General features: G+C 40.7%; 1 protein-coding gene across 2 annotated transcripts in view; it reads right to left on the minus strand.

Moving 5' to 3' along the window:
* Window positions 1-13,201, minus strand: part of CRISPLD1 (cysteine rich secretory protein LCCL domain containing 1) — a 44,976-nt gene extending 31,775 nt beyond the window's left edge. Inside the window, exons 1-2 of one of the 2 annotated variants that reach the window (XM_064442518.1) lie at window positions 12,893-13,201; window positions 11,618-11,940 (exon numbers count right to left, since the gene is read on the minus strand). In XM_064442518.1, the coding sequence (XP_064298588.1) occupies window positions 11,618-11,875 (258 nt within the window). In that variant the 5' untranslated portion in view covers window positions 11,876-11,940; window positions 12,893-13,201. Of the gene's footprint in view, window positions 1-11,617; window positions 11,941-12,892 lie in introns of those variants that run through there. The other variant, XM_064442519.1, reaches the window with a different exon arrangement.
* Window positions 13,202-13,685: the final 484 nt, after the last annotated feature.

Here is a 13,685-nt window from a genome sequence, read left to right on the forward strand (position 1 = left end):
ATGTTACAGTCTGGACTACAAATTGTGGTATTTAACCTCTGTCAACACAGGGTTCAAGTAGCATGTAGACTGAAACCAATATTCTGCTTGTAGAGGAACTGATGTTTCAGTGAGGATGCCACATCTTAAATTACAATTCATCAACCGCCAAACTAATCACATGGGCTGGGATTAACCTCCCCTGAATTTAAACAGCCTCAAAGCAGATACCTACATCTGAGCTAATTATCTAAATTACCTTTGCAGTTACATAGACAAATAAGCATCTATAGAAGGAAATCATTTTAACTACCCACCTTTAATTGAGATAAACTATGTGTTGGAAAATCTCATTTTTCTCTACTAATTATAAAGGAGACTGGCTCAGATGCAGACATCTATACCAGAGACTTCAAAAGCTTGGTGAGATGAATCCCACCATTTGTGTTTTGTGAGTGTTAAATCAAAAGAGTACTTTCCTACCCAAGGCAGACCAGCATAAGTGAGTCCACCAATTATACCAACTGATATTGCAATGGAACTGGAAAGCCCAGTAGCTCAAAAATTGTTTTCCAGTAAAATAAAAAAAATACAGTGATAACATTTTAATTGGAGAGATTTTCATATACATAGAAAGGCAGAAAAAAAATCATGTGGAATGGGACTATATGGAAAGAAAAAATGAGCTAAAATTTAAGCTCAGTAAAGATGGAAAAGTAAGTACAGTGGGCACCACTGAAAGTAAACATTTACCATGGCATAGTATAAATACCTCATTGCTGTATACATTCTAAATATAGGGAGAGAGTGGTAAAGTAAATACCACAGTACAGTATAGGTATTTATTTACTTTTTACTAGAATCCACTGTATTCTTTAAGACTAATGACACTAAGAAGAAAAAAAGGAAAGATGAAACATAGAATGAGAAATGCCATAAGCAAATAAGATAGAAATACAGTTAAGAACTAGAAATCCACAGCATGGCACCAGCACAGAATGACAGAGAGGTACAGCTGAAAATTACTTCAAGAAATTGATCTTGACTGTAGTCTATCTAACCTCTTCCATTGAGTCAGAATCAAATATATATGTATTGTCCACATTTTTTAAATTAAAACTAATACCAGTAGTTTCAGAATAATATTTACTGTAATTTTCTTCTGCAGTTTTATGACTGTAAGGGTAGAGAGGATTTCCTTGGTATGCAACCGAAACCTCCTGCCCTGCAATGCTAGCTGATGTTCTATTGCCAAGAAAAAAGAAATCGTTCTTTCCTGTAACAACTTTTATTTATTTCCCAGATTAAACAAATTCAGCTGCTTCATTCCTACAATCTTGTTCATAAATCACATTTTCTGTGTTTATAATCAATCCCATTAATGTCTTTCATTCTCTCTAGAATGCCTAGACTACTCTTCAGAAATGACTAAAACTGGACATTGCATTTTAGACAAGGTCTCACCAATTTCACACAAAGAAGTCTCCCTTCAAAGATTGCTGCCTCATATTATTTTTTAACTCTGTGCAAGTCCTGCATCTTTTTATTGCAGTGTTACTTCTACATTTTATTCCTTGTATTTTTACCTGTTTGATTTCTTCCTTATTCTATACCTTGCAGTTAAATTTCATTATGGTTATTCCAGGCCATTACTTCCACTTGTCACGTTCTTCTGATTTTGATCATGTTCTCTAAAAGAACCCCAACCTCTGCCCATGTTAATGTATTCTGCAGTTCTCAAGTGTATTCTTTGTTCACACACACAAGTCATAACCTGAGTGCTTAACCAAAAAGGGACGGGCTCCAACACCATCAACACCTTCAGTCTTCTGCCAGTTACCAGGAAGCTTCTGTCAATTTTCACTCGTAAAAATGTCGGGGTGGAGAGTGTCAAAAACTTTCCAGAGTCAAAAATATGACACCTACTATTTCCCTCTGATATACTATTCTGGTTAATTACTGGGTCCCAAAAAAGTAAAATAGATTGGTTTGACATGATCTCTTCTAGATGAACAGACATTGGCAGTTTTCATCGGCTTGGCTTTCAGTTACGCTTAGGTGAGGCGTTTTCATCCGTACTAAGGCTGCTGAAGGAAGTCCATAAAAAACTAATTATAATTAGCACATCTGAAAAATCAGTAACTTGCACACAACTCAGATGCCTACCTTCAGTCATTTGAGTTTGAAAAAAAAGTGGCCTCCGTACTAGCCTGAGGTCCCTTACAGTATACTGCAGAGTGACCACAAAAACTCAGGAGTACTGAAACAACAGAGAACTCTTCTTGAAAATGCAAAACTAACCATACTACCTAGTACTGATAGATCCTTTAAGCACAAAGAGGATAGCTAAATTTGTTAAACTTTCCACTACCAAGAAAGTTAGGCGTCATTTTCTGTTGGAGGACTACTGCCTGCCTAGAAATGAAATGGTAAGGGCCTTACATGCTAACACGTGGAAGACTGGAGTTTATAGAGTTTTAAACTGGGAAGAGATCCCTGAATAGACCTTGAGGTTACAGCTACTCTTTTGGAAAAGAGTAAAAAGCAGGAAAACTGTGGCTTTTGCCTGGAAACAGGAAAGCGGTATGAGGCCAAAAATATTGTTCCCAAACACTGAATAAATTGCACCAATATTTAGAAGTATCTCCCTATTACAGTTTCATGTGTTTGAGCTTTTTGTGTTCAAAAAGTAAAACCAGGAATAGGAACCAGCAGACATGACTAATCACATTTAATTCTGTGTGTACTCTAAGCACGTTAAAAAAAAGAAACTTGCTGGAATATTCAGCTTTCCAAGGTGTTCTGAAACAGTACATTTACTTTGCTACTTTTTAAAAGCAGTGCACAAAGACTTTCTATTAGAACATGACTAAAAATCACCTATTCACTTCTATATTCTGACATGAATGGAAGAGAAGCAACAGTGTGAAAGCTGATCTTGATTTCTGCATTTTGTCCATTGTCAAAGTATGAATTACACACATTCATTACAAACAGTATTCATAAATATTTATAGCTAATTACAAATTGACCAGAGCACAGCTCCTTACCTCAAATCCTAGTCATGATTACCACAATAAACTAGCTGTAACTGATTGCTTTCATACAGCAGTTTTAGAGATGCTAGAGAATTTCCTGGACTTTGAACAGGAATTAGCTGCAGTATCTCAAATATGTGTCAAAGTGAATGTTTGCTTTTAAAAGATGACCACAGTGATTTGACATAAGTGAATTGAACTTACTGCCAGAGAGCACCCATTGATCATATGTGACTTGGCACTACTGTTAGAAATATGTTCAAATAAAATCTAAAAAAAGAGAGCTGGAAAATGTATTGAAGGAGTTCCTGACCGTTTGGAGACTGAACAGGGAATTCAGGACAAATGCATTATGATATGTATCAGGCAGCCAAAATTCTGTATTTAATGAGTGAAATAGGCTCAATTTAAGTAACTTTTATATTCCTCCATAATCAAGTAAAAATTTTCTTTCTCTATATGGACAGATGAGAGTCTTCTTAATGAATCACACTTTTCTAACTATGATAGTCACTCTACTTCTGCCAAATCTAAGGTTCAGGTCTATATTTATAGATAACAGGACAAACTAATATCAAGCATTTCGATGAAATAATGTTAAGAAATAAATATTTTTTTCCCAATTTAAAAAAAGTTAAAGAAGATTGCCAGGCAGATATCATGAAGATGACAGGCTACATGGAGTTACTTTTATAAATCTCACTGATTCTTTCAGTGTTCAGTTTATATTTTGTATTTAAGCTCTGATTCTGCTACTACTGATTAATTTTTAGTAATCTTTTTGATATGGGGCGGGTGAAGTTCTCTGCAGTAAAAATAAAGGATGAACAGTGTCCATCCTGTGTTGATAATTATTTTATTTTGGGAAGGCTCTTAAACTTTGAGACAGTGAGCCTTTCTGCTACTTTCCACTTTCAGTTTCTTTCCCTGGAGTTGCTTAGTTGTTGTTGGCATTACATCAATAAAAGTCATACCGTGGATTTATCCACTTGCTTTCTTGGCCACTTCACATTGCACAATCCTTTGCTAAAACTGCCAGAGAGAATAAGAGGATAAGTCAACGTCACTGTGTTCTTTGATGCAGTGTCAGTAGCCTTTGAGCACAGGCAAAGGAGCTGAAGCACTTCCACCAGCCTTTGAAGTGGAGCAGAAAACTGGAAAACCAGAGGGAAAGCAGGCAGATTCACTCTGAAAAGAGCTGCCCTGTTCTTGGCACCCAAAGTGCTCTCCAGCCACTTAAGGGATTCCACAAACCAAAGTCCTCTGCTCAAAAGTAATGGGAATTGTTTTTAACCAAGCGTCCCTGAAGAGTTTTGGCAAAATGGACAAGATATACTAAACAGAGATATGAAAAGGTTTTGTCAGAAATGCCTAGGAAATTTAGCACAGAAAAATTCACCGAAACATTTAAGTCCACTATCAGGCCTTCCTTTATGTTTCCTAATGCTGTTTCAATTCTCCTAATTATACTACAGACAAAATATCTCAGCTGGGAGCTGACAGATAGACATAGAGAGAGAAATTGCTATATCCAGACTTATGCAGATCATAGGATCTAAAAGCATCACAAAACACCCAACAATTTATTTCAATCCCTGTTCAGTCACTGTGACGACGTGAACGTTTTACTATTATCCATGCAAGAGCTCTATCCGCTAGTGGGTTCATGTGATCCATAGTCCAATGATCTGTATTTAAATACAGCAGGACTTTGGCTGAGGAAAAATTAAGAAAAATCTAAATGAGAACTATTTCTATTTGTTCTTAATTTTCTTCTTCTGAAGTCTTCATGAAGTTACTGAAATGGACAGGCAAACCCTCAAGCCTCCCAAAATACAAACCCCCAGAGAAGTCAAGAGTCAGTCATGGTTTTGAAAGGAATTACATGGTATCAGCATTTTCAACACACCACTATCAAGGTTTTCAGACCAAGACCTTCAGAGGTATTATACCGACACAAAGTAAGAATAAATATATTTCTTTTTTTATTTTTGTCCTGTGAACAAAATATGGATCCTATACCGCTGCCAGGTACACATCCATAATATCTGTAATTGTCCTTAAGAACCATGCAGCTATGCCAAATAAATTATTCTAATCTGAACTTTTTAAAAAGTGTGTCTAGAAGACTGTATTTTCTTCACAAAGTTTGCAAAATAAAACATTATAGAAGGAAGGCACGGGCATTGCAATGCTACCCCTAGCATTTATCAGCAGGATCTGGCCAAAAGAAGAATAAAAATAATTGAAGAAGTAAAGACTTCCTTCCCTAGAGAACCCTGATGTTCCCCAGTTACAGTAATTACAAAATGCAGTGTGTGGCTAGGTGCCAAGAAATACCGGGTTGAAATGCCTTGCTATCTATCAAGCTGGGAACCTAAACACTTTTCAGTGCAGAAAAGGCACAATGCATGGAATGAGGATATCGCACGAGCTATTTGACTTATTCATTTGCTTGGGAAAATATGTATGAAATCAAGGAATGAATACTAAAGGAACAGTTTAAAATAAATGCATTATAAATTCATTAATCAAAATCGTTTTTGCCAATTTTATTCCTGGTGGGCCCTTTTATTTTGCAGAATACAACTGTTTGGAATATAAAGGAAATAACGACTTCCATTATCCAAATAATAATGACTATTTTTAGATATTCCAAGATCATTACATACATTGACAAGTATATGACAACGCAAAATGGTTGCCATTTTTGCCTTAAAGGCTAGGGATTTGCCAGGGGAGGCTGGGCAGGCAGAGGCAGCTCCAGCACCGTAGAGGAATAGGCAGGGACACCAAAGCAGCTGCAGAGCAGCAGAGCCACAACAGCACACTGCTCTGCTCAGACTCACTACTGCCAGTAGCAGTTGGCTCAGTTTTCAATACTAGCTCAGATATCTCTTCCATACAGATGTACTCCAAGTGCATACATGGTTTGAAGGCCACACTGGTGTCAGTGTCCCAGGGTGGGAAATGCTGAAAGCATGATATTTTACACAACGCTCTGATAAGCGCTGTTTGAGTGCTATTGGAAGGGCAGCAGGGAAGCATCATCCCTCTCTGCTCCTTCCAGTGCTCTTAAATTCTTATGCGCACCAAAAAGAAAATGTTCTTTACTAGGAAACAATTGTGTAGAGCATATGGCAGAATAAACATATATAGAGCATGCATCTGCCATACATTTTCACAACAAACTGTTCATCATCACCTCAAGAAATATATATATTTTTTTTTTCTATTGAAGTCATGATGTAGACATCTCAAAAATTCTCTCAGCATTGAAGGAAAAGGTCTAGGAAAGAATGATCTAACATTCAGTCAAAAGGTCATATAAGGCTACTGCAGAGGAGTTAACTGAATTCGCTAGACTGCTGCTCCCTACAGAGGAGCTTACACAGCTTCTCACGCCAGAATCCTTCTATATGGAGAAAGAGACGGAAGGTGAGCGTGAGGATCCATATCAGATTTAAGAAACATCAGATGAAACTGAAAATATTAAAAGTAATGAATTGCCAGGTCCAGACAATATCCTTCAAGAATGTGGAAGAAATTGTCAATGAAGATTCCGAATTAATGTGTGGTACAAAACCTTTCTTAACACAATAACAACAAACAACACATGGGTGTTAATATTTTAAAAAGTTTCCAGTAGATCCTGAGAAGCTACAGACTAAAAACTGACTTCCTTTGGGATTATTTCATAGGGCAAGTTAAAAAGCATATTAAATATAAAGATAATACTAATTTCTCCCAAATATATTAGACTTTGAAGGTGTCAATAACATGTGGAAAAGGGTTAAGTGCAGTTAAGCTTTGTATAAAGTTCCTACGTTATTTAAAAATAAATTAATAAAATTAAGCTATCATGAGATAAAGAAATAGTGATAAATACAGAAAACAGATTTAAGAATATGAAATAATTTTTCAAATTCCTTGCAAGATGTGTCCATGGTCATCTGCTGTATACCTTCTTCACAATAGCCCAAGAAAAGGGAATGTAAGATGATATTAACTACTTAAGGTAGATAAAAACAAGATAGGAAAATAAAACATACTGGTAGGAGACTTGCTAATACTAAGTGATTGGAAGACAAAATGATGGATAGCATTCAGTGTGAACACATGCAAAATAATGAGGACATTGCTGGAGACTACAGCCAACTATACATCCACAGTAGTGTAGTAAATGACCTCCAAGAACATTGGAAAGATCTTGGAGCCATTGTGAATAGCTCTATGAAAATGTCGGATTTAGTTTAGCCACAGTCGAAAAGTAAAATAATGTTTCAAATTATTAGGAAGTGAAAAAAAGAAAAAAAATACAACTATATCAATTTGCAGTATGCCATAACTATCAACAGGCTGGTTTGCTCCCTTTGAATCAAAAGGAAAACAGTAGCACCATAGCGGATGGAGAAGGAAAACAAAATGGAATAGCTTTCAGATAGAACAGTGTAAGTAGGAGGAGTAGGACTCTTCAGCTGAAACAGATGTGACCACAGAAGAAATTATTTCTCACAATAAAGAAAAACAAGGCGTCAAATAAAAGAACTGGTTTAAAGCAAAAAAAAAAAAGGCAGTTTTTCACACAGTGCATAATTACATTCAGAGAGCTCTGCAACTTGATGCCATGGATTCAAAGAATACGAATGGACTCAAAAGTGTCCAGATTCCTAAAAGAAAACTCCATCTAAGACTGTTGGACACAAAAAGTACAACAGCAGATTTAAAAGTCCCTAAGCTGCTGTTTGCTGGAAGCTGGGGGGTTTCATTGCAGAAGTTTCTCTGTTCACATGCTCTTTTCTTATCCTCTTACCCTAGGAGTCCCTTACTGTACACCACCAGAGCCACCATACTTGGGAAGATGAACTTTTCATCCAGTAAGTTCAGCCAGACAACCATGAGAACATTCTGTTGATTAGACGTATCTACTGTGAATCTTACTGCAGCTAGTAACTTTAGGTCTCTAAACCGCAATAACCCGTTTTCAAGGCATATGCTGGAGACCATCCTCAAAAACTTTCCTCCTCTGCACAACTTAAACCAAAATGTGGCATTAGCCCTGCGGTTCTCTGTCTCTCTCCAGCCCTCCCATTCCTTAGCTATGGATTCCCACCCTCTTTCATCAGCACTGGTACTCATCTGATCCAGCCATGCAGGCAGCCAGTTTCATGATTCAGACTGGAAACAAATTTAAAAGTTACATTTGAAAAAATAAAACCTGATTCTTTAAGTACTTGGATCAGTCTCATCATCAAGTCAGATACAGTCCAGTGGCAGGAGCAGGACAGAGGCATTTCAGCCAGAGCTGCCTGCTAGGTTAGCTTAGCTGTTACACACCAACAGTGCAATGAGAGCATGCAGCCCCCATGTACCTTCTCCCAGCTCCAAGCGCTCTTGGAGATCTTAAACTTCTCAACTATACAACAGACTTCTAGAGAGATAGGTGTGCCAGTGAGGCACCCGGACCTTGATCACCTCTGTTCGGCTTCAGTTACACATAAAGCTTCACTTCCACAAGCAGAGCTAGCTCTACTTAACAAAGAAAGGTTTTACTAGTACAAGGGGAAGCTTATGGTGACATGACTGTGCCCACAGCAGGAGATTTTTTTGCCAGCATGTCTATACTAATAAAGCACCCCAAAAGTAGACAAAAGTATTTCAGCTGTACATATCCAGCTCACTAAACACCAGGCAAACATTTAGAGGGATTGCTTCCCTGCTCTGGAGCACTGGAACTCACCTTTAGTAAGATCCAATATATTACATTGCAACGATTTTTTTTTAGTGGTCTATCTGCTGAAACTTTTTTTTTAACTAAATATGTCCATTTTTCCCTATCCTTTCTTTTACAAAAAATAGCCAAGTACAGTTTTAATTCTACCAATACTTGGGTGTTTGAACTTTCTGTCATTCACAAAACCGATCCAGAGGTCACGGGCCCTTGGAAAACCAGGTGTGTGTTTCTTTCTTTATCTGGAAAAGTGGAATCTGTCCATCCTAATATTAATACGGATAAATAAAGTGACTATTAAGTGTCAAAACAGCATTTGTTTTAATTATGGACAAAAAGCTAGCAGTAATAGTTATACAGCTCTATCTGTTGGAAGTTGTGAAATGATAGAATGGAGTTTGCCTATGTGATTTATTCCTTGCACTATGCTAAAGACCAGATGTTAGTTTTTCCAAAGGAATCTCTTTGCACAAAATAAATCATGCTTCCTTAATGAGCTATCATTTATTGCTCCTTCTTTGCTGTTCAGTCTGTGACTCCACACCACATTTAAAATTTCGTACTCAAATCTCACTCTTTTTAAACAATAAAACAGCCCTGATTCCTCTGTGATACCTCGTATAGAAAAGACGGTGGGCAAGCACAATCACAAACTGTATCATAAAAATATATGCGCAAACAACCAGAAGTGCTGTCATTTCCTCCTTCTGTTCAAGCAGCAGAGGGCTCCCCCTGTATCCTAAACCATCATCTCCTGGCTCCCAATAGCGACTCCAACCCGCTACCCCCAGGTATTACCTACCTTCTCACTCACTCGCAGGCTTAGTCTTTTTAAATAGCCTCTAAGCAAATTTCTGTGCTTTTAATCTCTCTCCATAAACTCCTGCTCCCAATTTTTCTCTGCCCAGAGAGTCATAGTTCTTCCCCTAACCACATATATTCATCAAGTGCTTTCCTTCAATACCAATGATTTCCCAACATGCCCTTGACCAGACTCTCAGTCACCTCTCCATGGCCTTCTCATGGGTCCCTGTCCCTGAACACGTATCCATCACTTTGACCAGACCCTTTACACTGACGTTTTGCATTCACAAATCCCAAACTCTTGCCCATCCCAGACCCTGATTCACTTGGATATTATGCCAAAATTGAATCCCACTCTCTTGAAAGCTGCTGTCCTCTTCTGAATAACGGGACATAAGCATACCTCCTCAACATTAAAATTGGGTAATCTCTTCTCTATGCTACTTGTACTCTGTCAGGGGTCATTGAGGAGCACAGGAAAAATAACAACAACAACAAAAAAAAACCAAAAACCACTTGTTCAGATGTAGACCTAACACGAAGTCTAGGCCCAAGTCTGTGCAGTGCAGGAGGAATCTTCGAAGAACACAGTCGTCAAAAATCTAACTCCAAGGAGTACATTCAAATTCTTCTCTCCAAGATATATAACATAGGAAAATGTAGAACGGCATTAGCAATGGAAAAGGGGTCTTAACTAGATATTAAAGCTACCCACCCTTTCATAGAATCTCAGGAAAAAGTTTTGCAGTATTTTAACATAGGAAAACAATACAGTCTTCCCCATTCTCATTTTACAAAAAAAGCTAGACAGCTTTTTCATAAGTTTTCCATAAATAAAACAACCTGAGTTACTGGAAACAAAAAGGTAACCTATATTTTAACAGGGCGTGAAAAATTCACAACAGAAAAAAGTTTAAGGATATGTGCAGAAAATTGTAACTGAAAGGGTTAAAGGGGTTTCAGATATTATCATCTTTTGTTTGGAGATGGAATGTTGTAAGTAATCCTTTGATGGCTCTTAGTCTAACATAGTAACACTCACATAGGTAAACCTAAGTTAAACTACCCTTACTGATGGTTTCAGCAGCATGGTTTCTCCAGGACACATACATGCTCAGTTCAATCAGATCTCCAAGCTGAGAGACATCACTCCAAGCTGGGAAAGATATTTACATCTTGAAATGTGTTAATACGCTCCTCTGTCATAACCTTACAATGGAAAGTGTCAGGAAACTTGTGCAATATTTGGTATAAACAACCCAACCTATAGTAATGTTATTTCTCTGGTGCCTGGATAGATAAACACAGCATGGACACAGGAAAAAGATTTGAGTTTTACTGCAGAAATAAGAATAGAGAAGAAGAGCTGCCCATTCTTGTCAGACCTCTGGACTCCTTAAAAGCTCTAATGACTTGATTTGATCTAATTAGCAAGGAGAGATATAGTTAGCCTTGAACTATGGCATAAAATCAAAGTTCAAAAACATGGGAGATTTATATCTACTAATAAGAAACCAAACACAGAGGCTTCCTAAGGATAAAACACAAAGAGAAATTACATATTACATTATTAATCTGTTAAAAATAAGAACATACAGGACTCTAGTCTAGTAGCACATGCCAACTTAAATAGACAACTTTCTTCTTCTAGGAGCTTCCTTTTGCTCAGAAATTCCATCCAACCTAGAAGCATGGGAGAGAATCCATGTCATTTTGAAACTTCATAGTTCAGTACTCTTCTTAGATGGTAACTTCTCAGGCCACAATCAACTATACTGAGTAACGCAGTTTTGGAAATTGGCCCCTTACACTGAGGAATCACCACTTAAATTCAGGAGAGCTGTGAGAGATTAAACCCATTAATATCAGTAGAACATGACACATGATCCACAAACAGGCATTTTTATCTCACAGTTCAGCACTGTACAAATAAAAAAAGAGACAAACAAGTAACAAGTGCTTTAAATGAGAAAACAAGCAAGCTAAGTCTAAAAATATGTTGTTTTACAAAGTGGCATTATCTAAGAACATTTCTTTCTGCATGTCACTATCAGTTTTTCCTTACCATATATTCCATATTGGAAGCTGGTGGATACACCTGACCCCGTAATTTATTATGAAGATCCAAGATACTTTGCATATCACTGTCTGTGATAGCCCTTTTCCCTCTCTGCTTGGCGATCCACCACTCACCATCTTCATCCATGTACTTTTCCAAAAGTTCCTCTAAGAGCGTGGCATTGGGAAGAACCATTGCAGAAACTGCTTGAGCTATGAATAGCAAGGTAGTTACTCTGAGCCATTCCTGTACTACATACTTCATGATGAATGGTCTCAAAACGCACAGCAGTTAGCTCCAAGACAAGGTCTTTCTTCCAGGTCTGTTGGCTGTAAATGCATAAGAGAGAATAATGTAATTTGGAGGTTGAAGTACTGGCCTGTACAAACTTACTAAGCAACAAAAGTCAAACTGTAGCTTGCACAGTTTGCCACTGTTGTTTCAGGGGGAGAAACCAAGATGCTACTTTTTTTTTTTTTTTCACTCTAGTAAATATACACTGTTGCATTGGGAAGATAGGTTATCTTCAACTTTATGAACTTCAGTTTGTTCAAGTGGTTTTATATAGTACACTGGCATCCACATTTCACCGCCTGCACGCAAGAAAGCATGCTTTCCCTATCTACTTAAAAGGAGCCAGGCATCAGTGAAGATTAGACTGTAGATAAGGTCTTCCAGTATTGGAATTTAGGAACAAAAAAAGTTAAAAGCCTTGCATTCATTGCCAAAATGAGCACTGAAAAACACAATAAAGTTGATATGAAATATCCCCTCTTGGTGCATTTGAAAATATGACTTTGATTAAAGCTTTAGTTCTACAATTTCCAAAAACCTAATAAAACTAAAGGTATTCACCTCAGCCAAGAAAATGGGGGGAGACAGGGTTATATTCCATTCACTAAACAAAGGAAAGCGCATATAACTCTCCCAAAAAGTAGTACCACATCCAAGAATACGACATTCCAGCACCGCCTAGGACATGACTGAGTGCTTTAGGTAGGAGAGCCACGGTCACCCCCTCACCCTGGGTGAAACCCCGTGAATCCCGCCACACCGACCGCGCCGAGAGGGAAACAAAAAGAGGCGAAGGGGGCAGAACCGGGCTCTCCCCCGCGCCCCGCCGCCGCCGCCCGCAGCCCGCGGCCCGGCCCCGCGGAGCCGCTCCCCGACCGCAGCGCCCCGCCGCCACCGGGGCCGGGGTGCCGCCGGCCTCCCATCCTCCCCCGCCGCGGGGCGGATGCTGCGGGGATGCCGCCGGGCGCCCCCCGCCAACGCCCTTACCCCTCCGGCGGCGGCACCTCCCTCCTCTCCCCGCGGCCAGCTTCGCTCCACCGCCCACCTCCGCGCCGGGCCCGCCTCGGGGCCGGGGCCGGGGCCGGGGGGCGCAGGCACGGCCTCGCCCCGCTGGCTGCGGCGGGTGCGGACGTGTCCCGCAGCGGAGCCGCGGCGAGGGGCTGCCGCTGAGCTCGCCGCCGCCGCCGCCGCCGCCGCGTCCCCCGCCGGCCGCCGGGTCGCCGCCGCCCCGAGGAGCTCCGCGCTTCTCCTCCTGCCTTCCCGCCCCGCCGGGCATTTATCGCGGGCGGCGGTGACGTGCGGCGGCCACCCCTCCCCGGCACCCCGCGGGGCGGGACGCGCCGCGCTCCGGGAACCGCGCCCGCCCCCGGCACCGCACCGCACCGCTCCGCTCCCCTCCCGCACCCGCACCCGCACCGCCCGTCCTCGCCCAGGCGGGCCCCGGCACGGCCCGGGGGCGGCGGAGCCCGCACCAGCTCCCGGGCCGTGCCTCCAGCCCTGCGGACAGCAAGGTTTGGCCGGGCCCTTTGCCTCCTGCCAGAAGCTGGCCTCCCTCCCGCAAAAGCTATCGCCCGGAAAAGGTCGAGGGGGGCCCCGTCCCCTGCCGCCTCCGTCCTCTGGCGGCTGGCAAGAGGATGCGAAGGCAGCCTGCTCCTGCTGAAACACAGCAAAGCGAAAAAGGCGGCTGTTCTCACATGAGCACCGCAAAAGCCCGGAGCGTGTGGATATGGCCGGAGGTATCAGGACGGGAGTTTTATTGTCCCTTCAGACCAGCCGCCTG

The sequence above is a fragment of the Phalacrocorax carbo genome, chromosome 2 (assembly GCF_963921805.1).
Source record: "Phalacrocorax carbo chromosome 2, bPhaCar2.1, whole genome shotgun sequence".
Taxonomy (NCBI): Eukaryota; Metazoa; Chordata; class Aves; order Suliformes; family Phalacrocoracidae; genus Phalacrocorax; species Phalacrocorax carbo.